This window comes from Colletotrichum fructicola, assembly GCF_000319635.2.
Source record: "Colletotrichum fructicola Nara gc5 chromosome Unknown KSG_Nara_v1_contig09, whole genome shotgun sequence".
Taxonomy (NCBI): domain Eukaryota; kingdom Fungi; phylum Ascomycota; class Sordariomycetes; order Glomerellales; family Glomerellaceae; genus Colletotrichum; species Colletotrichum fructicola.
The window spans coordinates 3543674-3569495 of record NW_027094059.1 but is presented as its reverse complement, the minus strand read 5'-3'; the positions used below and the strand labels follow the sequence as shown (position 1 = coordinate 3569495).

General features: G+C 52.7%; 11 protein-coding genes across 11 annotated transcripts; 7 read left to right on the top strand and 4 right to left on the bottom strand.

Annotated features, from left to right (window-relative positions):
- Positions 1-221: 221 nt before the first annotated feature.
- CGGC5_v015343 (uncharacterized protein) lies at positions 222-1664 on the top strand (the record flags this gene model as incomplete). The annotated part of the gene is made up of 1 exon (XM_032022296.2): positions 222-1664. The coding sequence occupies one exon, from the start codon at positions 222-224 to the stop codon at positions 1662-1664; it is 1443 nt and encodes a 480-aa protein (XP_031880841.2).
- A 1376-nt stretch (positions 1665-3040) lies between these two features.
- On the bottom strand, positions 3041-3604 carry CGGC5_v015342 (uncharacterized protein; the record flags this gene model as incomplete). The annotated part of the gene is made up of 1 exon (XM_032022295.1): positions 3041-3604. One exon carries the CDS (start codon positions 3602-3604, stop codon positions 3041-3043), a length of 564 nt encoding a protein of 187 aa, XP_031880836.1.
- A 2584-nt stretch (positions 3605-6188) lies between these two features.
- Positions 6189-7139, top strand: cysK-1 (Cysteine synthase; the record flags this gene model as incomplete). Its single annotated transcript, XM_032022294.1, has 1 exon — positions 6189-7139. One exon carries the CDS (start codon positions 6189-6191, stop codon positions 7137-7139), a length of 951 nt encoding a protein of 316 aa, XP_031880837.1.
- A 631-nt stretch (positions 7140-7770) lies between these two features.
- asaE-5 (MFS transporter asaE) lies at positions 7771-9919 on the top strand (the record flags this gene model as incomplete). The annotated part of the gene is made up of 3 exons (XM_032022293.2): positions 7771-7853; positions 7946-9247; positions 9697-9919. The coding sequence occupies 3 exons, from the start codon at positions 7771-7773 to the stop codon at positions 9917-9919; spliced, it is 1608 nt and encodes a 535-aa protein (XP_031880838.2).
- A 311-nt stretch (positions 9920-10230) lies between these two features.
- Positions 10231-11042, top strand: CGGC5_v015339 (uncharacterized protein; the record flags this gene model as incomplete). The annotated part of the gene is made up of 2 exons (XM_032022292.2): positions 10231-10312; positions 10402-11042. 2 exons carry the CDS (start codon positions 10231-10233, stop codon positions 11040-11042), a joined length of 723 nt encoding a protein of 240 aa, XP_031880839.2.
- Positions 11043-11104: 62 nt separating this feature from the next.
- On the top strand, positions 11105-11646 carry CGGC5_v015338 (uncharacterized protein; the record flags this gene model as incomplete). The annotated part of the gene is made up of 2 exons (XM_032022291.1): positions 11105-11539; positions 11593-11646. The coding sequence occupies 2 exons, from the start codon at positions 11105-11107 to the stop codon at positions 11644-11646; spliced, it is 489 nt and encodes a 162-aa protein (XP_031880832.1).
- A 2161-nt stretch (positions 11647-13807) lies between these two features.
- bio2 (Biotin synthase) lies at positions 13808-15107 on the top strand (the record flags this gene model as incomplete). The annotated part of the gene is made up of 2 exons (XM_032022290.1): positions 13808-14128; positions 14181-15107. 2 exons carry the CDS (start codon positions 13808-13810, stop codon positions 15105-15107), a joined length of 1248 nt encoding a protein of 415 aa, XP_031880833.1.
- Positions 15108-16047: 940 nt separating this feature from the next.
- Positions 16048-18038, top strand: smtB-1 (Succinyl-CoA--L-malate CoA-transferase beta subunit; the record flags this gene model as incomplete). Its single annotated transcript, XM_032022289.1, has 6 exons — positions 16048-16319; positions 16380-16591; positions 16641-17359; positions 17416-17498; positions 17551-17629; positions 17676-18038. 6 exons carry the CDS (start codon positions 16048-16050, stop codon positions 18036-18038), a joined length of 1728 nt encoding a protein of 575 aa, XP_031880834.1.
- A 463-nt stretch (positions 18039-18501) lies between these two features.
- On the bottom strand, positions 18502-19285 carry CGGC5_v015335 (uncharacterized protein; the record flags this gene model as incomplete). The annotated part of the gene is made up of 2 exons (XM_066153242.1): positions 18502-18507; positions 18557-19285. The coding sequence occupies 2 exons, from the start codon at positions 19283-19285 to the stop codon at positions 18502-18504; spliced, it is 735 nt and encodes a 244-aa protein (XP_066007537.1).
- A 1149-nt stretch (positions 19286-20434) lies between these two features.
- Positions 20435-22205, bottom strand: POX9 (Peroxisomal catalase; the record flags this gene model as incomplete). Its single annotated transcript, XM_032022286.1, has 2 exons — positions 20435-21589; positions 21639-22205. The coding sequence occupies 2 exons, from the start codon at positions 22203-22205 to the stop codon at positions 20435-20437; spliced, it is 1722 nt and encodes a 573-aa protein (XP_031880926.1).
- Positions 22206-23464: 1259 nt separating this feature from the next.
- On the bottom strand, positions 23465-25414 carry CGGC5_v015333 (uncharacterized protein; the record flags this gene model as incomplete). The annotated part of the gene is made up of 8 exons (XM_066153241.1): positions 23465-23484; positions 23548-23569; positions 23623-23834; positions 23889-24306; positions 24363-24631; positions 24682-24791; positions 24858-25208; positions 25272-25414. The coding sequence occupies 8 exons, from the start codon at positions 25412-25414 to the stop codon at positions 23465-23467; spliced, it is 1545 nt and encodes a 514-aa protein (XP_066007538.1).
- Between the last annotated feature and the right edge of the window lie 408 nt (positions 25415-25822).

The following is a 25822-nucleotide window of genomic DNA, read 5'->3' as shown; positions in this document are numbered from 1 at the left end:
CAGCAATACTACATAAACTAGAGTTATAGGTTAAAGAGCATATAAATCATTTCAGAAGTCAGGCTCCCGAGCGCAATCTGTCCACCCAGATAACCACAAGCTACTACCTATCCACTCACCCTTGCATGCATCTTGACCAACTCTGTCAACGATAAAGACCTACGAAAATACCACCCAATACGTTCACGGTTAACATGCGACTACAACTACTTCTCGCCGCGATGGCAACCATTTTGGTGGCTCAAGCTGCAACCGACCTTGACCTTACCAGCCTGAACGCTAGCACAACCTGTAATGATACCTGCAAAGATCTCGTCCTTCGCGTTTCCTCCTGGGAAAAGTCACAAAGTGCTTCGAATTTCTCGTTTTATGAGGTTCCCACCAACTTTTCCGAGACCATGGAGCCAGGCATCGTCTTGTCCCTCGAGCGAACTACGAATCTGACGAACTACACCGTACCAACACCCCTGACAATGTCCCGAATGATGTACACGACTGAAGACCTCAACGGTACCATCATTCCTGCATCGGCGTACATCCTGTGGCCCTCAAGTCCGCTAGAAGTTCCGGATCCTGATTCATCAAGCTCAACCCACTTGCCTCTGGTCGCATGGGCACACGGCACCTCAGGAGGTCTGGCGCCATGCGCACCGAGCAACTACCGAAACCTGCAGTATCACTTTCAAGTTCCATACCTGCTCGCTCTCCAGGGTTACGTCGTGGTAGCGCCGGACTACGCCGGTCTAGGCGTTGCAAAGCTTCCCAACGGCGACAACATCGGCCATCCTTGGGCTGCGGCACCCGCCCATGCTAATGACGTTGCGAACGCCATCATTGCCGCACGCAACGCTTTCCCTGAGTATCTCAGACCCGTTGGGCCGTTTGCCGCCATGGGTCACTCCCAGGGCGCGGCCGCCGTATGGTCGTTCACGGAAAGACTGGTCGACAAGCCAATCCCAGGATACAAAGGCGCCGTTGCCTTCGCCCCGCCAACAGATATCGTCAACCAGACCAGGAAGGCCATAGAAGATCATGAGGCAAACAAGACCCAGTTATGGACCAACACCTTCTTGAGCCTTCAGCCGTCCTTGGCCAAAGGAATAACGGCGGCGTATCCGGCATTCAACTTGTCCGGATTGACCGATGCCGGACGCGACAGATGGGTTAACGTCCAAGAGGCTGTGCAAGGCTGTCTACCCACGAAAGGAGTCTCGGGCCTCGGCATCCCATTAGGTCAGCTAGTCTATCACAACTGGACAGAGCAACCGGCTGTGTTGGACTTCGAGAAGAGGACCGCTGTTGGAAGAAACCCTTTCAAAGGTCCTTTGCTGATTGCGGCCGGGGACAAGGACTCAGTAGTTGACTTCAAAAACATGGAGGTCAACGTGAGGGACACATGCGGAATGCTGCAAGGTGCCGGTGTCCAAGAGAGTCTGGAGTTCTTGGAGTACACTGGGCAAAATCATTTTCCCGTCATCCAAGCGAGTCAAGGTAAGTGGCTCGGCTGGATCAGAGATCGCATTTTCTCTACTGCGAACGTTAGCTACGGATGCAAGTTTGGGACTGTGCGAGGGTTTCAACGCGAAGAGGCTATCAACTCCGTTTTCCCGAACTTTTTGGTCGAAGTGGCAGGCCCTGGTGAAGGCTGGAAGTACAGTCTTTGAATTAATCTTGGCATTGATTAGAAAGGTAATGTAGACGGGTATGGTGATTCTTCATGTGCCTTAGCATCGGGGAAAGCGATTGGTTTTATCAGTTTTCAAGCATTTTTTTGAGTTCCTTAACATTGAGTGTTATTACCCGAAACGCCGTCGTAAAGTGGTAGAGACATACGTACGGCTCAGAGATGAACAGCCAAACTTAGACCACTCGTTTCCATTCAAATATACAGCACACTCTCATCGATTGGTAAGACTTTGTCCAAGATAATTTCAACAGCTTATGAGTCCGGCGTGGACAACATTCTCAAAATTGCTCTCGTTTCGCCACAGTTCGTTGACCAGTGTCGTGAAAATCCGAAGGTTCCCAGCTCAGTGGGCGAACCCAACACCGTAGAAAGAAATAAGATAATTCTTGAGGTAAACGCAAGACTTAAAAATGACGTGAGTTTCCTATGTGCAGATCAACTCAACTTAAGCAGCTGCACAGCACGGGGTTTGGGATGACCCCGCCAAACGTTGCGGTGCGGGAGAATCAGAGCGCGATCGATCCTGGCTTTAGGTTCGTCCCATTCTCAGGGGTTCCGCTATAAATAAACACAAAAAAGAAACTTGGCTTTTTGCTTAAGTGTAGAAAGTTTCGCTCAGACACTAGAACAACAAACAAGGTTTCAACCGAACTTCTTCTCTTTTTCGTGACTGGTGGAATCGGGTGGGCCTCGTCTTCATCGTACCAGACAGTATTCGGGTGGGAGGACTTGGTTTCAAGAGATTCCCCGGTGGTCTGAGTCAAGGAAAACGGGTCATGCGCCGGCGGTAATTAAGACTAGCATCTCCGTCGAAGGACTTCGCTGCGGCTGATTGATGTATCGTACTTGCGGTCTTTATCTTGTTTGGGAAACGCTTCATTTGCAGGTGAATCAGCTCAACTACGTGTGGCCAGACGTAGATCAATCTAGGTAGAATTACGATACCCTCAGCCTATTCTATCGTACACAGCCCTCATACGTGACATTAGAACAGATATCCGTATTACAAATTAGGAACGGATGTCGTGAACATTATTTGAAGAGCCTTAACTCTCTTCACTGAAACTCGTCTAACTTGCGCCGCGCGCGACGCTTAGCCTTCCGCCAAATTGCGAGACCAACAACGATAAGAAGCCATGTCGCCACTAAGTTTTCATAATATCAGCAAACCGCCATGGTTATATGGAAGAAAACATGACTTACCGATTCCAGCCAAGAAACCGAAAATGGCTTCGCTGGATATGACTATGAAGCTTTGGTTGAGACCGAGATCTGGCGTTGTTGGCTGAAGTCTTCGAGGACCACCATCATTCCTCAAATCAGGGGCAGGAGTTGGAAGAACCAAGGCAGCAGTTACTGTGACAGGCGCAGGGGTGACAGTAACAAACACTGTCGTTCTTGGGCCCTCTGAGCTTGGTACCATCGTAACAGTGACTGGCGGCGGCGGTGGTGGAGGCGGAGGTGGCGGCGGAGGAGGGGGTGGTGGAGGACCAGGCGGTCCTGGAGGTCCAGGGGGACCGGGTGGACCAGGAGGAGGCGGCGGCGGGGGAGGCGGCGGTCCAGGTGGCCCAGGGGGCCCTGGAGGCCCGGGAGGTCCTGGAGGTCCCGGAGGAGGAGGAGGCGGCGGCGGCGGCGGCCCTTCAGGGGGAGGTGGTGGAGGAGGTGGCCCTTCAGGAGGTGGAGGAGGAGGGGTTCCAGGAGGTCGTGGAGTTCGTGGAGTACCTGGAGGTGGAGGAGGGGCATCCGGGGGAGGCGGCGGCGGTCCTCCATCCGGGGGCGGCGGTGGTGGTCCAGGTGAAAGGGGAGGAGGCGGCGGTGGCCCTGGAGGAGGAGGACGTGGCGCGTTTGGCGGCGGAGGGCCAGGTCTCCCAGGAGGAGGCGGTGGTGCCTGTCGTCTCTCGTGTTGAGAACCAACATCGAGAATCAGATTGGACGGAGGCGCCCTCCTGCGGGCCAAAGCAAGACGAGTCATCTTGTTTTCACGTTTCTGTCAATGACAACTGTGAGATATTAGCATCCGTTGCTTGAGATGAAGTCTTTGCTCAATGAGTGTGAAAAGTAAGAAGAACAAGACGAAGCATTTATCAACTAGCATCCAGGGTGTTGACAGGTCCAAGTAATGGTCCACGTACCGTGTTACCGACGATCCGACTTGTGTCATCCGTTTCTGGTCAATGCCTTGGTGGTGAAGCGCTCAGCCTCGTCGGCTCTTGAAGCGTTAGCGGGATCGCTAAACACGTCCAGCACAAGACTAGTGAGACGGATGGCGGTTGACGGCAAGGAACCGAGATGGGGATCCTACCATAAATATTGGCCGTTGTTGTAAGTCCCCAGTCAGGAAACCTATTCTTGGCGATGCGTGGCGGCACGGAACCCCATCTGATGTTCGGTGCGTCACTTTGGAGATGGTTTCACCTCCTCTGATCCCGAGCCAGTGAGGCTGCAGTGCCTGCAGTAAGTAAAACTCAAACTCGACTTCCGATGAGCGACAGAAACCTTGTTTGAGGCTAAATACAGGATGGACTCTGTTGTGATGCGAGCCTGTCGTACTGGGGCGGGAAGCCGGCGAAGATTTCCTCTGCCATCCCTCTTGCGCAAGCGTGTCACAGTGAGCGGGGGACACTCGATCTAATGCACTCGTTATCGTTGAATTTGAAGACCGAGGGTCGTTTTCTGCCCGTGAAGCCCGGACATTTTCCCCATCTGAACTCGGGATTGCGGCACTCGACAGCAAACAACGGGCGATCGACGGTTTCATCAACACTGATTGACAGCTCCGGCGCCGACATGGCTCAATGATGTTTCTACATGGTCACGAGCCGACTTGCCGTTATCATCAGATAGGTCCGGGAGTCTTCCAGACAGCGATCCGGATAACCGACGTGCAGGTATCTATAATTATCGAGGGGTCGGAAAAAGAAAGAGAATATGCTACGGGTGATCTGCATGTCGCTGTCATTGAGCCAGAGCGTTGGCGATCTGTCCTAAGTTAAGTAAGCTTTTGTCCTGCATGTGGTGAACCGGTCTGAATCGTTCCTGTATCGAGGATGAACTCAGTTGATATGACATGACTAGGAGGGTGAGTACCTTTCCTGTCGCCATTGAAAGCTCGCATGAGCTGTTGAATGGCAGATCGTCCATGCCCAAGACAGCAATTAATCGACCGCGCTTATCAAATTTCTCGAGCTTCATTCCAAATGTCATTATTTCTAGCTCCAAAGCTACCAGAGCTTTCAGCTTGAGCTTGAGCTCAAAGCATGCTGAATTTAACTCGGCACTTATTCCAACGAACGCCGAGATAGCACTGGACCTTCCTTCAGTCGCAATAATCCCAATCGTAAGAAGCGGGGCTCGCTTCTCCCCGGATGTTTCTCTGTAGTTTATCAAAGATAGAGCACGGGTTGCCGAGTTGTTCTGTGGGGTATGGTGGTTTCATGCTGTTCCGGTGGTGGGCACTGAGGCTGCCCGCGAAGCTTCCGGACAGGGGTCGGCTCATGCCTACGGCGTGTTTCCTCCTCCAATATTGGGAAACAAACAATAGCAGGAGATGCTTGCGGGATAAACACCGAATTCCGAAGCACACCATAATCGGGGTATTCAGCGTGTTTCCTGTAGCCGCTTTATTAAGCCGAGGAATGCATCCCTCACCTCGTCCCGCCCATCCTGGTGATATCCAGCATCACAGGTGGTGAAATTAGACCTCTCTAGGTGAACTCACTTTCATCAAACTGCACCAACCAAAAGTGGACTGTACCGAGAGGTATCTTGTACGGCGACGCTAATGCAAATACCATATGCTCGCGCTGTGCTGCGCCCGTGGCGGATCTACCCGGCGGGCCCGGAGATTTCCTCTGGGCGAGATGTAGGCGAATGCTTGCTTCATGACCTGAGTTTGGATGCAGCTGGCATCTGCGTGAATGACCCTTCTTCTGGCCTTTTATCTCCATTGAGACTGACAATGAAGAGGAGACATTTTAAGGCCATACTCGATTGCAATACTCCAAGATTACAGTTCAAGTTTGGTTCAGAAGATAATTCAATCACCAGTCTTCTGTATGGAGAGTCGAACCAGGCCATGATGAGGCAAGACGACATCTCATCATGCTAGATCCAACTACGAGCTCGGCGTTTAAATCTGCACGGCGTCTGACATACATCCACAATCACCGTTGTATGCTGAGTACAAGAAGGTCCGGATATTGAAATGTCAATCAAAAGGCGTCGTTGCGGGACTGATGCTCTATTTCCGCGGAGGATCGATGACTCAAGCGAATCACGTTGCCCGGGAGGCGGATATGTGGAGCACACTTGGCGACAAGAGTCATCAAATCCGACTGCTAAGTAATGCTTACTAGCATAGCGAAGGGAATTACTTTACGCCAATTCTCCAATTCGTAATAATCCTGCCTCAGAAGCATCGTCTGCAACCTATAAACCTCTTAGCATTGTCGTCAAGATTCCATATTTTGCGAGTTTCATTCACTCAAATTCCATATTCACAATGTCCGGGTCGTCCATTTTATCACCGGTTGACAGCGTTCTGGATGTCATAGGCAGAACACCATGCGTCCGTCTCCGCAAAGTTGTTCCTGAAGGCTGCGCCGACGTCTACGTCAAGCTGGAATACCTGAACCCAACCGGCTCTTACAAAGATCGGATGGCGAGAGCCATCGTCGAGGAGGCCGAGCGGAGAGGTGATCTGAAGCCTGGCATGACAGTTGTCGAAGCCACCGGAGGCAGCACCGGCTCATCACTGGCCTTCGTTTGCACTCTCAAGGGATACGGTTTTCGTGCAGTCTGCTCAAATGCTTTCGCTGCCGAAAAGCTGAGGACGATGGCTGCTTTCGGCGCCGACGTCGACATTGTCCACAGTCCAACGGGCAAGATCTTTCCAGGCCTCTTCCCAAAGATGGTGGAGCGGGCAAAGACGCTAGCTGAAGGAGACAAGAATTATTACGCCGCCAACCAGTTTAGAAATGCAGATGGCATTGTGGGATACAAGTCTTTGGGGCAAGAGCTTTTGGCCCAGTTCCCGCAAGGCATTGCCGCTTTCTGCGGTGCCACTGGCGGGGCTGGCATGATCATGGGAACGGCCACGGTACTCAAGGCGTCGAATCCTAAGACGCGCGTCGTGGCTCTTGAGCCAGAGTCGTCCCCGGTGATCACCAAGGGTCATGGAGGCACTCATGGTGTAGAAGGCATCAGCCCAGGATTCTTTCCTCCATTGCTGGACAAGTCGCTTTATGACGAGGCCCGCGGTATCCCTGAAGAAGAGGCACGAAAGATGTGCCGTAGACTTGCCAAAGAGGAGGGCCTACTCACTGGAACCTCAACTGGGCTGAACGTTGTTGCCGCTATCCAGTTGGCGAAGGAACTTGGGCCTGGCAAGACTGTTGTCACCGTTGCTTGCGATACCGGTCTAAAGTATATGAGCGGAGCGCTTTACGAATAAACACAGGCACTACGTATAAAAAACAAAATGCTTTTTGGAAGTGACTCCCTCACGATCCGACTTTCAGGTTCGCTGAGACTGAACTAAAAACTTTGAGGTAGAAAATCTGCCACACAATCCCGCTTAAGCAAGCTAGAGAGAACCAAGAAGAGGACGCTTCGGTTCACAGAGCAACAAGCGCTGATTTGCTGAAATCGGTGGAGACGGGGATACAAATCAAAGTGCGCGGGCAGCAGAACAGAGCGCGAATCTGGCATGCTCTTGCGTAAATCAATTGACACAAACGGGCAAGGAGTAGGCACTAGTTTGTCTGAGACCGGGAATAAGAATCCTGGACATGATCATATTCAGGGCGGAAATATTGCGCTCTCTTGTCTGCCGATGAACCTAGCCGAAGTGCAAGTGGGTTTAAGTCCAATCAGAAGAGTGTGAGTCAACAGCTGAGTTCGAACAAGCTGAACGGCTATTAAAGTAATCGACAAATCGTCAACTTTGTAACCTGGACTTCTGCATATCAACATCGACCATTCAGCCAACCTCTACCAATCTCTGCACACAGTTTCGAGCATGGCCTCATTTGATACAATCTTTTCATTCAAGTGCGTTACCAATAATTACTGTCGTTATCAAGATGGGTGCTACGTCAACCGGAGACAACAGCGGGAGAGCCGAAGAGCAGGTTGAGACTCAGGAGGAGATCAAACACACCAAGGCGTAAGTAATTTCCAATTCTCTTTCCGAGTGCTTCCCCCTTTGCTGTGATTTTCCTGTAGCACTCGGTCCTTCAGAACTGATACACAATACAGTCGCTACGCTTTGATTCTCATCGCTGCTTTCATGATCAACTTCATAGTTGGAGGATTGCTCTTTGGCTATGGCGTATATCAAGCTCTTTATGAGACAATGATACAAGATGAGGGTTCGCCCTTCGCGGGTGCCTCGTATGCCGAAATCGACCTCATTGGCAGCGTCTCGGTCTCCGTCATGATGATGGGAGCACCCTTTGTTGTAGCATGGGTGAAGAACTCCGGGCCCAAGCTTGCCATCTGTACTGGCGGCGTCCTATTCGGGTTGGCCCATGTGCTGGCAAGTTTCGGAACCGCCCTTTGGCATTTCGAACTGTCCCAGGGCCTGCTCTTAGGTATTGGGTGTTCTCTCTCATTCCTGCCCTCAATGACCGTTGCGCCAACATGGTTTGACAAACACAGAGGTCTTGCTGTTGGCTTTGTGTCTGCTGGCACTGGTGTTGGCGGTCTTGTGTGGGCACCTGCGATAACAGCAGCCGTCAAGACGATCGGGTTCCGTAACACTCTACGCATGACTGGTGCCCTGTCGGCATTCCTGATTGTTATGTCTGGGCTTTCTCTTAGCTGGGAGCCGTCCATGGCTGCCCACCTGCGCGAGGAGAAGGCGAAGGACGCCCGTCGGAAAGGGTTTTGGCGGATTCCATTGCCGACATGGGAGACTGCCAAGCAGCGAAAGTTTGTGGCTCAGGTTCTTGGAACCTTCTTCCAGAGCGCAGCCTACTACACACCGGTCTTCTTCACAGTTTCCTACGCCAAGACCCTGGGCTTTAGTGACTCTGATGGTGCGAACTTGACTGCCGTGGCCAATGCATGCAATGCCATAGGCAAGATTGGCGTTGGTTTCGTCGCGGACAGAATCGGACGGCTCAACTCTTTCTTCCTGACGACACTCCTCAGCGCTATCATGACCTTGGGTCTGTGGGTCTCGAGCACTCTATCTGGTGACCATGATGAGCACACCGCAAGAGGACTCTTCATCGCGTTCACGGTACTGTATGGCTTGTTTGCGAGCGCATATGTCAGCCTTTTCACGCCATCGCTGGTAGAGTTGTTTGGTATGAGAGAACTGCCACGGGTCGCCGGGGTCATGTTCATGGCTCAAGGCATTGCATCTATGATTGGAACACCTGTGGCCGGCGTATTGATTCGGGGCAATGAGGCTACAAAGACTTCCGAAGACTATATCGGAATGGCGGTTCTCGTCGGAGGATTAATGTTTGCTGCTGCTGCTTCTGTGGCTTGGGTGAGACTGGAGGTGACATGGGATCGGGCAGGTGGCCAAAAACGGTGGAAATGGAAATTGTAAGCATATTCTACCTACCAGACCGCAAGATTTGGCAGTCGTCAATTCAGGAAGAGTCTCGCGTCGTGCTGATGCACCCTGGTGGACGTCGGCTTTGCCAATTTGCAATAAGAACCAACATCCCCCTCTTTTACAAGGGGATATCGCAGAGTTACGAGAAGCCATGCAAAGAACTGCTGATACCATAACTATTGAAACCTGTCCTTGAAAACTTCAGCATGCTCCTCTTGATGTAATTTTGATTCGCGCACGGTTTCTCAAGCACTTCATGGTCTCATCAACGAGCAAGAACTCTTCTCCTTTTCCATTATCCCTTCGCGTGCCCCTGCGATGCAACGCCCACTGATGGACTCCACCGCCAGGCCCAAGATTGTGGCTACACATCGCCCATCGCTAGCTTGATTGGGCCGGAAGCTAGGTCACATTTCGGTGCTCTCTTCTCCTGAAGCATTGCAGCAATGGCAAGCGATATTCTCGACTTTGCTGCTCCGAACGAGCTGAACAGTGCCGAGCCAAAGGTCCTATTCGACACCGTCGACAAACTTTTGCCGTTCGGTCTCAGCAAAATCGCCAATCTACCCGAGATAATTGCCATCGGAGATCGATCTTCGGGAAAGTCCAGTGTACTTGAAGCCGTCGCAAATGTCCGCCTCCCGGGAACCGTGGCTTAAGGGCTGTTTCACGACTGAGGTGATCCTTCGTCGCCGCGTCCGCCAAAGTGTGCCTGCGACGATTCAGTTCGCAGACAACACCAAGGCGCCTCACTCACTGAAGCCTACAAATTTCCAACCCGAAAGATATGGACGAGTTTAAAGGAGAGATTGGGACACACATGGGACTTTCGGAACTGAGCAGCAATTTCTCTCTGGATGTCTTACGCCTGGAGATGGAAGGCCCAAACTTATACCCTTTGACACTGATCGATCTCCCAGGCCTCTCCCACACGGCAGCATCAGCACACCCACCCGAGAATAAGTTGAGTATGATGAATTTGGTGGAGAGCTACATGAAGAAGCCCAACAGCATCATTCTAGCGGTTGTCTCTGCCGAAAACGAACTGGAGAGTCAGTCCATCATGCAAAGGCAGCTAAGTATAATCCTTCCAGGCAGCGTACCCTTGGAGTCATCACCAAGCCGGACTTGATCCATCCAGGATCCCCAGAGGAGAACGAGTATCTGAAAATTGATCGAAGCCGCGAGGCCGCTCGCAACTTAGGCCTTGACTGGCACGTTCTATGCAACCGCAAGGATGACGAAGTACTCGATCCGCGGGAGTTTGTCGAGGGGGAACTCTTCGAATCAGGTCTCTGGTCATCAGTTCCCGCCTCTGATCGAGGAGTACGTGCTCTCCAGGTAAAGCTGAGGCGCGTGCTACAAGACCACATCAAGAATGGTGTTCCCATGCTGTTGGGGGATCTTCAAGAAAGCCTATCCGACCGTGAAGTTGAGTCAAGTCGGCTGGGAGACCGGACGACCACGCCGCGAGACATGCGAGCTTACCTTGTCAACATAGCTGGAAGGTTCCCAAAGCTTGCCCGCGACGGCATCCGGGGCCACTACGATGATCCGTTCTTCGGTGGCTTTAATGGAACACATAGAAAGCTCCGTTCTCAGCTGTGGGATCTCAACCGAGCCCTTCGGCATATTCTACTCACACTTGGCTCTGCTCAACTTGTCATGGGACGCCTGAATGCCGGCCCACTGCAATACGCGACACCTGCATACCTTGAGGAACTTCTCCAAGCTTACAACGATGAAGTCACTTGCCCTCAAACTGTCGCGTGGCCGACCTGAGTTCTGAACTGGAAACACAATCAGCTGCTAGTCAGGAAATACATCTTCACCCTTTTGTCAATATGGACATCGTTATGCAGCTGCTTCAGAAACTATCTGCACCTTGGAAGCGCATTGTGGGAATTCGCATTGAGAAGGTCATAGATGCTGTGAAGGCATTTGTGGACGAAGTTTTAGAGGAGATTGTCGGATCGCACGGCTCCGGATGGACAACGAGTACGATCCTATCCACTTGTGTCGACCCATTCTTCGACAAGAAAGAACAACTGCTGTCAGACAAGCTCGAAGAACTTTTGCGGCCATACAAGGAGGGTTACGCGTTGCCTCTTGACACTGATTTCCAGGAGACTTTGGGAAGGACGGTTGCTAAACGCACCACCCCGCAAACCGGGAACTTGGCGATCTCGGGCCAACAAGCCAATGTTACAACAATTTCCTCAGCAGCTCACTGGCATGTGGCAGATGTCATTTTTGAGGCTATGCAAACCTTTTACGATGTAAGCCTGGCACACTTGGTATCCAAATACCGTGGCTAACTTTCTCGATTTAGTCTGCCTTGCGAACATTCACTGACAACGTCATTTACCTCGCAATCGAGAGCTGATTGATCCAAGAACTCCTTTCAATTTTCACATCCAGACTTGTCAATGATGTGACTGATGGAGAAGTGCCGCGTATAGCGATGGAATCTGATGATATCCGGAGCTATCGCTCCGAGCTCGAGGAAGATATCAAGCAGCTGGAGTAAAGGCTCGAGGTGTGTCGCCGCTTCCGACCTAGATCAACTGTTGCAAAGTTGAGGTCTTTAAAGAAGAGCATTCATGAAAGTCGAACGGCAACCACGCCGACTTCGATACTAAACGATTTTGGAGCCACGGCACCCTTCACTCAGCCACAAACAGTTCAACTACCCTTGAAACGAACCCCGGAGATGCCAAAGCCCAAGGCAGACGTTTCGGAAGTATCATCAGGCACGGGGCTGTGTGGAATATCAACAGCCGCACCCGGGCTCTCGACTTCAGCAACCGCGCCACTTGCCCCTTCAACTGCCCAAGAGACGTACACGTTCGCTTTTAGAAACCCGGGAACAGGTAGTGTCTACTCCTCGGATACTCCTCCGGAATCTAAGCAAGAAATCGTGCCACGCAAAATTAAAAAGACGAGGGGCGCTCCATCAGCCTATTCAAATTCACCTTCAGTCCTAAATGGGAAAGTTTGGGGAGATTCGTTCAAAGAGTCCTACAAGCCACGCTCACCAGCTCCCAAGACGCGCTCCGGCATTCAAACCACAACGGACAATCCAAGTGCGTCCCCGCAGCCTGTGGCAGAGTAATTATTCAAACTAATTCCTAGCTATCAAAGACGGATCGAATACATGTCATGAGGACTGGCTTAGACACTGCATCATGTTGATGCCTACGTCGAGGGCCGAATTACGGGTATACCACCATTCTCAATACAATGAAGGTTTCTTTTATCATCACATATGTGTCTGCAAAGAATATTTAGGGTTTTCGCAGAAGCAGATCAGGTTAGCGGACTATTTTACCAACCTCAAGAATGAATAAACGCGGGTGTCGGAGGGACGAACGTAGGGTGAGAGCGATTTGTGGAGCGCTCATTGATCGGGCCATATCAGTTGCATTCTAGATTCCAAGAATAAGTAGATGTTTCATCAAGTAGATTATGGGACCCAGAAGCTTTCGGTCTCTTTCAAGAATAGAACATGCAAGTGTTGAGCCAACTCTGGCCAAGAGTCTTCAACGCCAGTCTGAATCCTCAATTGTTTGACATGCCCCGCGTGTTGCTGAAGCTATCCTGCAACGGGACAGGGATAGAGCTCCTCAGTCTCCATCCGAATGAGTGGGCATGACGTACGCATCGCTGCTCGCTGTTAAGCTGTCTGTTCACTGCTCACCTAAATATTAGGGAGCGATCCTCATTTTGACTCAACCAAGATGGACTCGGTGATCCGAATGAAGACCTCGCTTCCGCTAAGACGGAAGCAGCAGTCGGGAATTTCTTCGCGGGATCCGCGGTCACTTTTGTTGGGGTTTGGGGGGCGGGCAGAAAGTCAACAGTAACAGCTCAGCGAGTCACAGCTCCACCCGGTGGCATCAACGTGCCGACCGCGAGAGAGCTTGTGCGAGCGGAATTACCCTATTGTATCGTTTCTTTTCTGGATGACCTGCAGCTGCGCTGCCCCTTGCCCCTCACCTCCATCCCTCAACCTCTCCACCCGTTTCCACCAATCCCCGGAGCCACATCCGCTTGGCCGAAGCTACCATGCCGGTGTACCTCCTAGCAGTGCTTCCTGAATTGACTCAGACATGCGACCGTAGCTAACCGCCGGCTTAGCTTTCCAGCGCCAGCCAGCCAGCACCGGCCTGGCTTGCTGGGCCTGATCGGTTACTCGGTCACTTTCTTGGTGTTGGCAAGGGGGAATGAGATGCTGATCGACCGATTCCCGAGACGTGTGAACCCTGAAGCTACAAAACCCCTCACCCCTCATTCTCAATGCCGAGTCGAAGCTCTTTGACAGCTGGTTCTTGATTTTGACCTTTCTTCAAGCTTTTGCGGTACAGAATTGACGGGAGAGAGCCGGACCGTGACACCCGGCCTAAGAAGTACATCTTCCCATTGGAAAGGCAATTGCCGAACAACACCGAGGCTTCTGCGTTTCTATCCCTGACGCGTCAGTCACGCCAGTACATCAAGGTGTCGATTCAAGAAACACGATAATCATCAGAAAGAGAACCAACACAATGGCCGTAGCCAGGAACGTCGTCACACGGGGCCTGCGACGGGCTGCCCTCGAAAGAAATGTTTTCTCCTCACAGATGAGCAGGCGGTCGATGCCGCTCGTGTCCCGGGCATGCATGTCATCCGTTGCAGAAGCCATCGCCGTTGCCCCCGCTCCGCCGCCACCGGTCGAGGACCCCAGCTTCCGCGCCGCCCAACGGGCCACGGAGGCCAAAGAGATCATGCGCCGCGCAGTCAACGCAACTGGAGTCAGACATGACTGGACGAGGGAAGAGATCTCCGCCATCTACTATCAGCCGTTGATGGATCTGGCCTTCCAAGCCGTATGTCACTTCGTCACGCATTTGAATCCCTGCTAATAATTCTTCTGCCCAGGGATCCGTCCATCGTCGATTCCACAACCCCGCTGAGGTCCAGCTCTGTACCCTCATGAACATCAAGACCGGAGGCTGCACCGAAGATTGTTCCTACTGTGCCCAGTCCACCCGTTATTCTGATGGCACCGGCCTGAAGGCGAAGAAGGTTGAGAGCGTCGAGTCAGTGCTGGCAGCGGCACGCACCGCCAGAGACAACGGCAGCACACGCTTCTGCATGGGCGCCGCTTGGCGTGACATGCGCGGCCGCAAGAACAGTCTCAAAAACATCAAGGCCATGGTCAGCGGCGTGCGAGAGATGGGAATGGAAGTTTGCGTCACCCTCGGCATGATTGACTCCGAGCAAGCCAAGGAGCTTAAGGAGGCTGGATTGACAGCGTACAACCACAACGTCGACACCAGTCGCGAATTCTACCCCTCCATCATCTCCACAAGAAGTTACGATGAGCGTCTCAAGACACTGAGCCACGTTCGCGATGCTGGTATCAACGTCTGCTCTGGCGGTATCCTTGGATTGGGAGAGTCGTCGGATGACCGTATCGGACTATTGCACACCGTCTCGACCCTGCCGTCGCACCCAGAGAGCTTCCCAGTTAACGCGCTTGTGCCGATTAAGGGTACTCCATTGGGTGACAGGACACCGATCCAGTTCACGAGCATGTTGAGGACCATCGCGACTGCGCGCATCATTATGCCATCCACCATCATCCGCATTGCCGCTGGAAGGAAAACGATGTCGGAGGAGAAGCAGGCGCTGTGCTTCATGGCCGGCGCCAACGCCATCTTCACGGGAGAGAAGATGTTGACGACAGACTGCAACAACTGGGACGAGGACGGCGCTATGTTTGGCCGCTGGGGCCTGGAGCCAATGAAGAGCTTTGAGAAGTCTGAGAAGCCCGTGGCTGAGGTTAAGTTGGTTAACCTGTGATAAATGACTGGTAGAGCAGAAGTATAAATGAGACAGACTGAGCGATTGGGTACTGATAGAAACCGACCCACCTGTGGGCTCAGCTGTGACTCTCGCACTGCATCTCATAAAGGCTGAATCTTTGATCCTTTTCACATGCAAGCCGTTATCTGTCGTGTAGAGAGCCACGTGACCACGTCAATTCTAGCAACAGTTGTCGAAGGATCGCGAGTGCTGTCTAGGTTTCGTCTGATATGATGCCACGCACGAGCCGACATGTTGACACCGAGCTTTGCATATACCCAAACGTTTTGCGACACGCAGCTTCTCCCAGGAGCTAGCCAGAACACTCTGAAATGATGGTTAAAGCGGAATCCGGGCTCGTTAAGGATCCCGAAGGTAAAAGTTTCGCGTAGCAACAGCCGCTTTCCGAAGCTATGGCTACTCCGATGATTTGCATCGGGGCTGGCAGAAGCCCAATGCAAACAAATCGCTGTTTACCCCATCTTCAATGAGAAGTAGAGAGAAATACTCAGACTCCTCCCATTGAGCTCTTGAGCGCATGCGTTTGGATGCGCTCTGGAATGCTAAAATCCAGGCCATGTGCTGCCTTCAATCCGGGGGAGAGCAGCACTCCGAACCATTTGTCCTAGCTTACAGAAGAAGTCTTCCAAGAAGCCGTTATGAAGTATGGGACGAGGCCCGTGAGTCTCTTACCTCAGAAAATGGAAGTGAAGGAACGATTCAGCGACAGTCTGTTGAGAGCTAACGCCGTTGATGAGACGATTCGGAGCTCACGAGGCGATCCTTCCGCTTCGGCACATGGAGGTGGCATCATAAAGCATGGATGAGCTCCTGCTAGCTTGCTGCCGAGCTTTAGCTCGCCTTCAATTATCCACCAACCAAAGTGAGAGCGATTTGCAAGCGTAACAGTCCACAGTTGACGACATCACACGACATCATGGGCTCTCTTGCTGACTATTCGGTGCCACAAGAGGCTAAGGCAGCCTTCATCAATGGGATTTTGGAGAACCCTCTCATGAAGGACATCCCGAGTGATCTAAAGTCTCTCGGGCATCATGTCAAGTTCGAGGGCACCAGCAGGCCTAGCATTCCCGTTAATTGGAAATTCGCGGAAAGCATTGCCGCATTGAAGGCATACGAGGCGACACTGGTTAATCGATTGAATATGAAGAAGTACAACAGTCAACCAGCAGAAGTCACTATTGACACGTAAGTGAGGCCAAATAGTGTGAATTCCTACTGAAAAGTTTACTGACTTGGAATGGGTAGCGATCATGCAGCATTATTCTTCTTTTCGCCCCTGATTGCCTCTTTGATCGGAGACGACGGCAAAAAGACCCCGATGGCAGTCGCAGGTTTCTTGCCCGAGGTGATGAAGATGTTTCCCAATACAGATCTCCACAGATGCTCCGCGAGCCTTCATAGACAGCTTGCGACGAACATCTACAAGACCAAGGACGGGAAATGCTATCAGATGCACTGTAAGTCAGCGATCTCATTGAGATGGAGACGGCTCTGACGTGAAGGCAGCTGGCATTAATCCCGACCCAATCCTCAAGACCCTCGGCATGCCGGCCGACGGCGAGACGATCGACACGTACGACGCTGTGGTCGAGCGCTTTGCGAAGGTCGTTGCGCAGTACAATTGGAAGGAACTCGACGAGCTCCTTAACGAGAAGAATAAACATGAGGGGTGCATTGCATGGTCATCTCAGGAGTACTTTGCCAGCGAGCAAGGCAAAGCGGTCGCACATGTTGGACTCTACGAGATCGCCAACGCTAATGATGCGTCCCATACGGGAACTTGGTGGCCTGAGAATGACCACCTTCTCTCATCACCACAGAGGCCTCTCGCAGGCCTCAAGGTCGTCGACTTGTCTCGCATCATCGCAGGTCCCGCAGTCTCCCGCGGCCTCGCTGAGCTCGGGGCTAGTGTGATGCGCGTTACGTCCCCCTACGTTACCGACATGTCCGTCCTTCACCAGGATCTCAACTGGGGCAAGTGGAACTGCCACTTGGATCTTAATAATGAGGCGGACAAGGAGAAGCTGAGGGCCCTTATTCGGGACGCCGACGTTGTTGTTGACGGCTACCGCCCCGGTGTGATGCAAAAGCACGGTTTCGGTCGGGAGGACATCTTCGACATGGTTAAGGGCCGCACTCGGGGAATTATACATCTCCGCGAGAACTGCTATGGGTGGCATGGTCCTTGGAAGAGTCGTGGTGGGTGGCAGCAAGTTAGCGACGCGGTGAGTCAAGACGAACGTGTTTCGGTGAGAGGACTGCGCTGACGTTTGATTTTCAGTGCTGCGGCGTTTCTTCTGCTTATGGTCGGGCTATGGGTCATGATGAGGCTGTGGTGCCAGCTTTCCCCGTGGCTGACTACGGGTAAGTGGAATTGCCTTGTCTAAAGAAATGCCTCGAGCTGACAGTTGGATAGTGCCAGCATTTGTGGCAGTGTGGGTGTTCTGGACGCCTTGATGAGACGGGCGGAGAGGGGCGGTAGCTATGGCGTTGATGTGAGTCTGCCCGAAATCTCTCCCCAATACCTGCTGACCGACAAAGGTTGCGTTGAACTATTACACTCAGTGGCTCATCCGCTCTTGCGGTGAGTATCCGGAGCCGGTATGGAAGGAGCTCTGGAAGCGCCATGGTTCACCAGTGTACAGGCATTATCATGCTATGCCGTATACGGTGCCAGCCGTGGGGAAGCTTCTTTACCAGCATGATATGGACACCCTCTTCCAAGAACACTTCTTAGAGCCTCGGAGGTCAAATGCCGTTGACGGTACTTTCATGGTGGTCAAGCCTGTTGCTCAGTACGCCGACAAAGCTGTCGATTTGAGATTCAATGTCGGCACGAGAGGCAACGGTGTTGACCAGCCAATCTGGCCTGCCGATCTTTCTGTTGAGGTCGTCAAGAACTAGCAAGGGGCTTGTCTTCCACAAATCCACAGGGGTGATTCACGTCGTTTGCACGTTAGAGTAATCAACTCAAGTATAACAAAAGTGATGTTTTATGAAAGTTGCTATCATCTAGGTCTTGATATTAAGAGATTACAAAATAATACGCTTGTTTCACTGTTTCAAATCCCGTACGTATGGATGTCCCAGACGTAGTTATCGAGCGGAATCTCTCTGACTTGGAAATCCACACGCACTATCTTCTTTCGTATAGCAATTGGATTTGCCATGAGATTATCTTATTAAGAAGCTACCTCTTTGCGTCGAAGTTCCTCAACAGCTATAGCCAGCTCAGCAGGTGTGATCCCAGCGGGATCACGAAACTGCTTATATGACTCCCCGTCCTTTGGTCCCAATACCCCGGCGTCCTTCACGAATCCCCTATGAGAGTCGAAAAAAAACAGTGTTGCATGCAGTTGGTCAGGCGCTACCTCTGTGGTATGAAAAGCAGCTGCAGGAATAGAGTACGTATCGTTCCGTACATGCTTCTCAATGGAGGTCTCGACGGCCTTGAACAGCTTTCCTGTATTCTGCACAATGGAATAGGCTTGATGGGTCTTGTACGTCGCATTCTGCCCCTTTCCATCATTCCACGCAAGGGCGTACCCCGCGTTTGTCGCCTCGTCCACATCCTCAACGGCATCAACTTGATAGGCGTGATCTCGCCCTTCACCCGCGAGAATCCAGCTTTGCGCAAAGGGCTGGTGGGAGTGTAGTGTGAAGTCTGGGTTCGCGCGCTTGCCATCTGGCATCCAGACGTGCAGACGGAAGAGCTCGTCGATGCTCCCGTCTTTGAGCAGGCTGCAGAGGGGAACGGCCAACAGGCCTTGAGCGCTGCGGTTTGCGGTGAAGAGGTTTCGGGAGAGATTTTTGCTTGTGAGAGCTGCGCGGATAGTGGTCCATATCCGGTCTAGATCTTCCGGTGTTGCTGGTTGATTCTGGCGGCATTTTTCTCGCACAGAGGCGATAGTGACAGATAGAGAGGCAATGTGGAGGGAAGTCTCATCGAGGTCTGACATGGTTTCTTCGATTAACGAGTTCCATTCTTCGATGGAAAGACCCTCTGAATGCGCCTTGTTCACTATGTTGTTCTGTTCTGATGACGCGAGCGCGACGTTGAAGTCAATTTTACTCAATTCCTCCTCCGTGGACTTCGTAGCATTTGCGATCCCCTGTAGGGACCTCAAAACTGAGGATACTGTAATCGGCATCCTGGGCTGTTTGTTGGTTATCGTAGGCTTGAAGTGTGCTACCCGTATAATGAGATATGTATGCACTGGTGAGTAATCATCTGGACACTGTCCATGCGACTACAAGAAGCTGAAGTTCTTAAATAAAAGATCTTGTAGATTGATAAGGCTTTAAGTAAGGCGTTCCAATGGGCTGCATTCTGACCACGTTAGGCAAACAAGGGGGACCAACCAAAGTCGCACATCTGTGCTACACAGCCTCATTTGGGGGGTATTCAGGCTGCAGGCAACAGCCCACTCCGCCCACAGCCATGTGGGAGTCATGCGGCAATTTTTGAAAAGTAGATAATGCATGGGTTCAAAGGCATAATTAGCTATGATACGGGAATTCCTATTGCAATTGCTTCGTTGCAACGACATACCGTTGGCTTTCTGCCTCATGGCAATGTTCTTACAATGCACCATAAAAAGTCGAAATAAGAACCACGGGAGGTCTTATTTCGTCCAAGACCTGGCGCTGCTAGGCTACCTTAACCAGATTCAGGTACCTCGAGGACACTGCTGGCAGTCAATGTCAGCGGGCTTAGGAGCTAAGTAATCCAATCATTCTCCATCGCCCCGGCTCCCGCTCCGACCCCGGGCTCCCGCTCATCGCACTGATCGCTTTTTCAGTCTGGCTGTGATTTCAAAAGTTTTCCGTATTCTCTCATCCTTCCTCCAACTAGACACTTCGCGAGACCAAATCGTAGACGAGAAGGTACGTTTCAATCTCTAGATAGTATAAAATGAGAAGCTTCCAATGCTCTAAGGGCGGGTTAGGATAGGCCAAATCCCAGGAGACAGTCACCCGCCGCTGCCAGACAAAATGTCGCACCGGTTATTGAGGGTTCCGGAAGAAAGTCGAAGTAATCAATGCAATTCTGCCGCTTGATTCGATACCTTCACCTGACTGGGGTCAAGCAGTCAAGTGGTCGACTCTTGACTGTGTTCTTGGAACGAAGACTTCGAGTTTTGATGTTGAGCTGATGCATCACTACTTCAATGTGATCGCCGATGTACTCACTCGCCGTGCATATGCATAACGTCTAACACTTACGTCTGGCACACCATTAAATATTGATCAATGTTGACGAAGACATGAAATCACATCATTATTGAGCTACGAAACTCTTATTTTCCAACACCATTGATACCCTTCGCGGCCTTGTGTGTCCCTGTTACAGGAGCGCCATTGTTGGCTGTCACACTCTTGCCCTGCGAGACGTTGATACCGTTCGCGTACCTGTTCTTCTCATCCTTGGCAAAACCGTTGTGAGTGCCGTTAAACCTCATGTTGGCAATGCCCTCATAACCCTTGATACCAGTACTCTTCTCCAGCCTCTCGGCAATCTCGGGGTCAACCTCCCTGAAGATGGCAATCTGCCTCTTCAAGGGCTCCTGGTCCTTGCATAACTCCATCTTACCAGTGACATTGTTGATGAAACGCTCACGAGCGGGCTCGTCCCACACCTTCTGCCACAGTGCGCGGGGAGCAACGAAATCCTCGGGTCGGATCTCGGACAGGAAGGTAATGGCCTCGCCCGTAAAGTGGCCATGCGCCTTATCCAAATCGACGGTGCGGCTCTTGAACTGGATGGGCGCTACAGAGCTGAGGTAGTTAGGCCTGGCGCCTTGGTTGAAGAAAGCCATGGCACCATCGCGCTGGAAGTTACCCGCATTGAAGCCATTCCGAGGAGCGTTGACAGGGAGTTGTTGGTAGTTGACACCAATACGGTGGCGGTGCGTGTCTGGGTACGAGAAGAGCCGCGACTGCAACACGGGATCGGCTGAGGGCTCAATGCCAGGAGGCATGTGCGCGGGGTTGAAAGCAACCTGCTCAACCTCGGCGAAGTAGTTGACAGGGTTCTCGTTCAGGGTGAACTCGCCGATCTTTTTGAGCGGGTACTTGCCCTGCGGCCAGACGTGCGTTAAGTCGAAGATGTTGATCTTGTCGTTCTCCCACGCCTCCTCAGCCTGCTTGGGGGTCATGGTCTGAACCTCGACGGACCACTTGGGGTAGTCACCCTTCTCGATCGTCTCGAAAAGGTCCTTTCCGGAATAGTCGGCTGACATGGTGAGGGAGTCCTCTTGGGTGATGAACTTTGTTCCCTGCTGGGACTTCATGTGGATCTGAGCGTAGACCCAGTCGCCGTCCTTGTTGACGAGCTTGAGAGTGTGTCCTGCGTAGCCGTGCATGAAGCGGTAGCCGTCGGGAATGCCGCGGTCACCCATGAGAATCATGACCTGATGGATGGACTCGGGGTTTTGAGACAGGTAATCCCAGAACTGAAGACCATTAGTGGCTAAGACTATTGAATACACAGGTGATACTTACCATGAACGAGTCGTCGTTGTGGTTGAGGTTGGTCTGCGGATTCCTCTTCTGCGTGTGAATAAAGTGAGGAAACTTCGCAGGATCCCTCAGAAAGAAGACAGGCGTGTTGTTCGCAACCATATCCCAGTTACCGTCCTCCGTCCTGAACTTCACAGAGAAGCCTCTCGGATCGCGCTGAAGATCAGGCGAGCCAGACTCTCCTCCGACAGTCGAGAATCGCACCGTGATGGGGCACTTCTTGCCCTTGGTCGAAAAGATGTCGGCCTGACTGAGCTCGGGAATCGGGTTCGTGCACTCGAAGAAGCCATGCGCACCACTACCCTTGGCGTGGACAACCCGCTCCGGGATTCTCTCGCGGTCGAAGTGTGAGAGCAGGTCGATCAGGTGGAAGTCTTGCAAGAGCAATGGGCCGTTCTCGCCGCATCGCTGCGTCTCGTAGGGGTGAGGCATGGGCACGCCGTTGCTGGTCGTGTAGATGGCGTCCTTGGACTGCATCCGCCTGTCCTTCTCGTAGGTGCTAAACTGGTTGGCCACGTGGGCCTGGAATGATGTATCGGTGGAACCCATGCTGAACGTCTTTTGCGCTGCCTCGATGGGATGTTTGATGATTCTTTGGACTGTATCCATTAGGGTATACCACTATGCGATGAAGTGATCTTATATCAACAGACGCGGCTGGAAACATGCCGCTTCTGGCCGGGCTGTTGACCCTCGTCTTATGTTATGTGTGGCGACCATGGCGACGGGACGATCAAAGTCAATGCCATGACGCAGATGAACATGGTTCACACATTCCGGCAGCTGCAACGAATCAGGGACTTGATATTACTACAGTGAGGTCCCGCGATGAGACAGCGGTGCTGTCACAGTTGTTGTGGCGTGGAAGCTATTCCAAAGGAGCCTTAGGGCGCGCCTTAGGGCAGCCGGGATTCTCAAGTCAATGACGCTTGGAGCGGAAGCTTGACCACTCGATGGACTTGCGTTCTGTTCCAGAAGAGCACTTGATCGGCGTTCATTGGCTGAGTAACAGTGGCCATTGGCTCTTCATCACAAATCGTGGTCAGAAAATGGATGTGAAGATGCGTTCACTGCGGGGCAGACAGCTTGAAGACGTGGGCTAGGTGCCGGGGGCATTCCCACTAAGCTGGAAACGATGGAGAGCTGTCCGGGACAAGGGCAGAATCTCCATCTTTCAATATGGAATTGCTGAAATTCCATGCTCAAGGGACACAGAAACTACAGATTCGGGGCGAAACGACCGATCTGCATGAACACGCTCGATGATGTCTGCGAACGGGTGGCCACGGCCCGCTGATGTCATGGACTCGACGCCCGAGCCAAGACCGATGACAGCCCCCCACCCCCGCCGCAACCCACTCCGGGATGACATCGGCGATGGGTATCGGTGTTTGATAATCTTTTGAAGGTCTAGAACGGCCTTCCGGAGCTTTTGATCAGTAGCCACGTGGAAACAGTGGGATGGCGGAGAGTGTACGATGAAAAGATAGTGAAATAACATGAATCAAAACTTTTCCCATCTAAAGATACACCTGAGCCATGCATGCCAGTGTCAGTTGCTCTAATGACACATGTCCTAATCGGCAAGCTTCTATCTTTCTTCGAAGCATTCTAGGCGTTCGGATAGTAAGTGACGGTTAATTGTGAAGTCGCTGTCGATCAATGAATGCAGCGGCATTTGAAATGAGGGATGTCTGTCCCCGTCGACCAAATCGAGACTCGGGCCGGCCTGTCGGCACCGGCAGTTGGTCGAGGACGTCACCCGCCGCGCATAGATGGTATGCCCTCCACGCGCGTGCATTCTGCTTTTACTCCTGCGAACTACCTTCTTCAGTCTCCTCGTCAACTCTAACGCTATTGGGTGGTGGGTAATGCGCCAGGAGCAACACACCGACGGCGACAACGGCGAGGGCCTAGACTGTGGTCAGCGATTGGATGAAGAAGTCCTGGAGATGGAACAACTCACCGCATTGCAAAAGAACGTCAAGTTAGGCTTGCCAATGGCCGCTAAAGACGCAAAGATGAGACCGAACAAACCCTGCGTCGTCAAGGTAGCCGCACTCTCTACGAGGGTGACTGCACTCAGGGCGTCCTGACGCTGGTGGGGTGGGCACATCTCGGTGATGACACCCTTGGCGGCCGGGGCGGACCCGGAGGCGAACGGCAGCAGGAACGCGGCTGTTGGGATGTCAATATCGTGCCTTGCAAATGATATGAGGTGAGTGGGCTTACCAAGATAAACATGCCATCCCTCAGTTGCCCAAGCTGCAAGGGACGTCACGATGCCATCGACGACCAGAGACCAACGGAGGAAGAATAGATCGAATGTGCTGTCTTCATCTTCTTCTTCGGGGGGTGCTTTCGTCGGCTCCGAGGCGTTCATCAGCCCGGGCGCCGGGTCCATGTCTTCGGGATGGGTGGGGATCAAGTTCCGCTCCTCTTCAGTAAGGGTCTTTTGGAGAGCTCCCGCGTGGGTGGACTTGGCGAACCATCTCCTGCCGCCGTCGATGATTTCGGGAAAGATGAACATCAGGAAGACGCCGCGGATCCACGCGTTGCCGGACATGAGGATGCCGTTCTCCGTGGTGCCAAAGTTGAAGCGGGAGGTTGCGTACATCTGGATCAAGATGGGAGCGTAGCCTGTGGCGAACTAGAACGAGCTGTTAGTATAACCGTCGCACTCAGATTAGTGGGTGGTGAACATACCACACCAAAGAAGATACCCAGGGCAAGGAAGACCAGGCCGTAGTTCCTGATGATCTTGCCGTTTTCGAGGCGGTACTTCTGCGGCATGAGGACTTTAATCGGGGCCAAGAAGCCGGATGCGCCCGAGGTCGTCTTTCCATTTGCCTCATCGTCGTTATCGGGCGGTGAAGGCCAGAAGATGCCGCCGTATGTTGTTGCAACTGCAAAGCAGCCAACTGCAGACACGAACGGGCTCACGATGCCAAAGACATCCCCGATGACTCCTCCCACTGCGATGAATTAGCCACAGCCCGCAATGCTCTCGAGATACACAACTTACGCAAGTAGCCAATGGCTGTGCCAATCATGACCGCACCCTGCAGCCTGCCAAAGACGCCTGTATGCTTTCTTCTCTCAACCATCTCCGCAACAGCGGTGTTCAGCACAAGCCTAGCATCCCGCATTAGCGCACCCTATTCAGTCACTGAGGTGGAGAAGCTTCCGGTCAACACTTACATGTATCCCCGCGGCCCGCCGAGGATGCCGATCAGCTGGGTGTACTGCATCAAATCAATGCCGCGCTGCCCGCCGGTCGAGACGGCGACGATCTGGCACGCCACGCGGATGCCGAGCAGGCCGGTCTGGCTGACGAGGGCCCAGCGGGTGCCCCAGCGCTTGATGAGGTCGCCGCAGATGAAGAGGTTGAGGATGCCGCAGATGGAGGTCGTCATGCCGAGGATGGAGACCTGGCGCGCCGTGTTGGCGTCGATCTCGCGGCGCATGCACTGCTCCGAAGCGGGGCCGTCGAAGGGCGGGTGCGTGTTGTAGAACTGCTCGCAGGCCATCACGCGGAAGACGTAGATGATGCTGGACTGGCGTGTCAGTTTTCATGTTCTCTGACAAGTAATGAAGGCTGTGGATGTCACGTACGGGACTTGTGTGATGCCGAGGGTGAGCGAGACCAGGAACCCGGCGAAGAGGATGCGGTTCGCGGGAGACCACAGGCCGCGGCCGACCCGCTTCACGGCCCCGGCGCCGGACTTGAGGAGAGGCGTCCGTTCATCTGCGGCCATTGGGACGGAGGACGTTTACGGAAGGTGATGGTGCAATTGCGCGATCTACGGCGCCGCCAATGGAGAGCGCGTGGAGGGAGGCTCAAGTAGAGTTTTTAATTGACAGAACCGGGAAGGTCGTCAAGGCAGAGAGGGGGGAGGGGAGGGGAAGGGGAAAGGGAACAGGGACAAACGGTGAGGAAAACACGGTTAAAGGGTGAAAAAATGGTATTGTTTCCCTTCGGCTGTGGTTCTATTTCCCCGGATAACGAGTCGCAGAGACCGTTGCGAAAAGACGTGCGGAATCCCCGCTGTTGCGTCAGAAAAGAAATGGACCTTCCACCTTTGGGTGCTTGTTGGCCTGGGACTGGAAGAGTTCCTGGTGAAGAGACTGGGAATTGCATGTGGAGCGCCACCGATGACTGACCA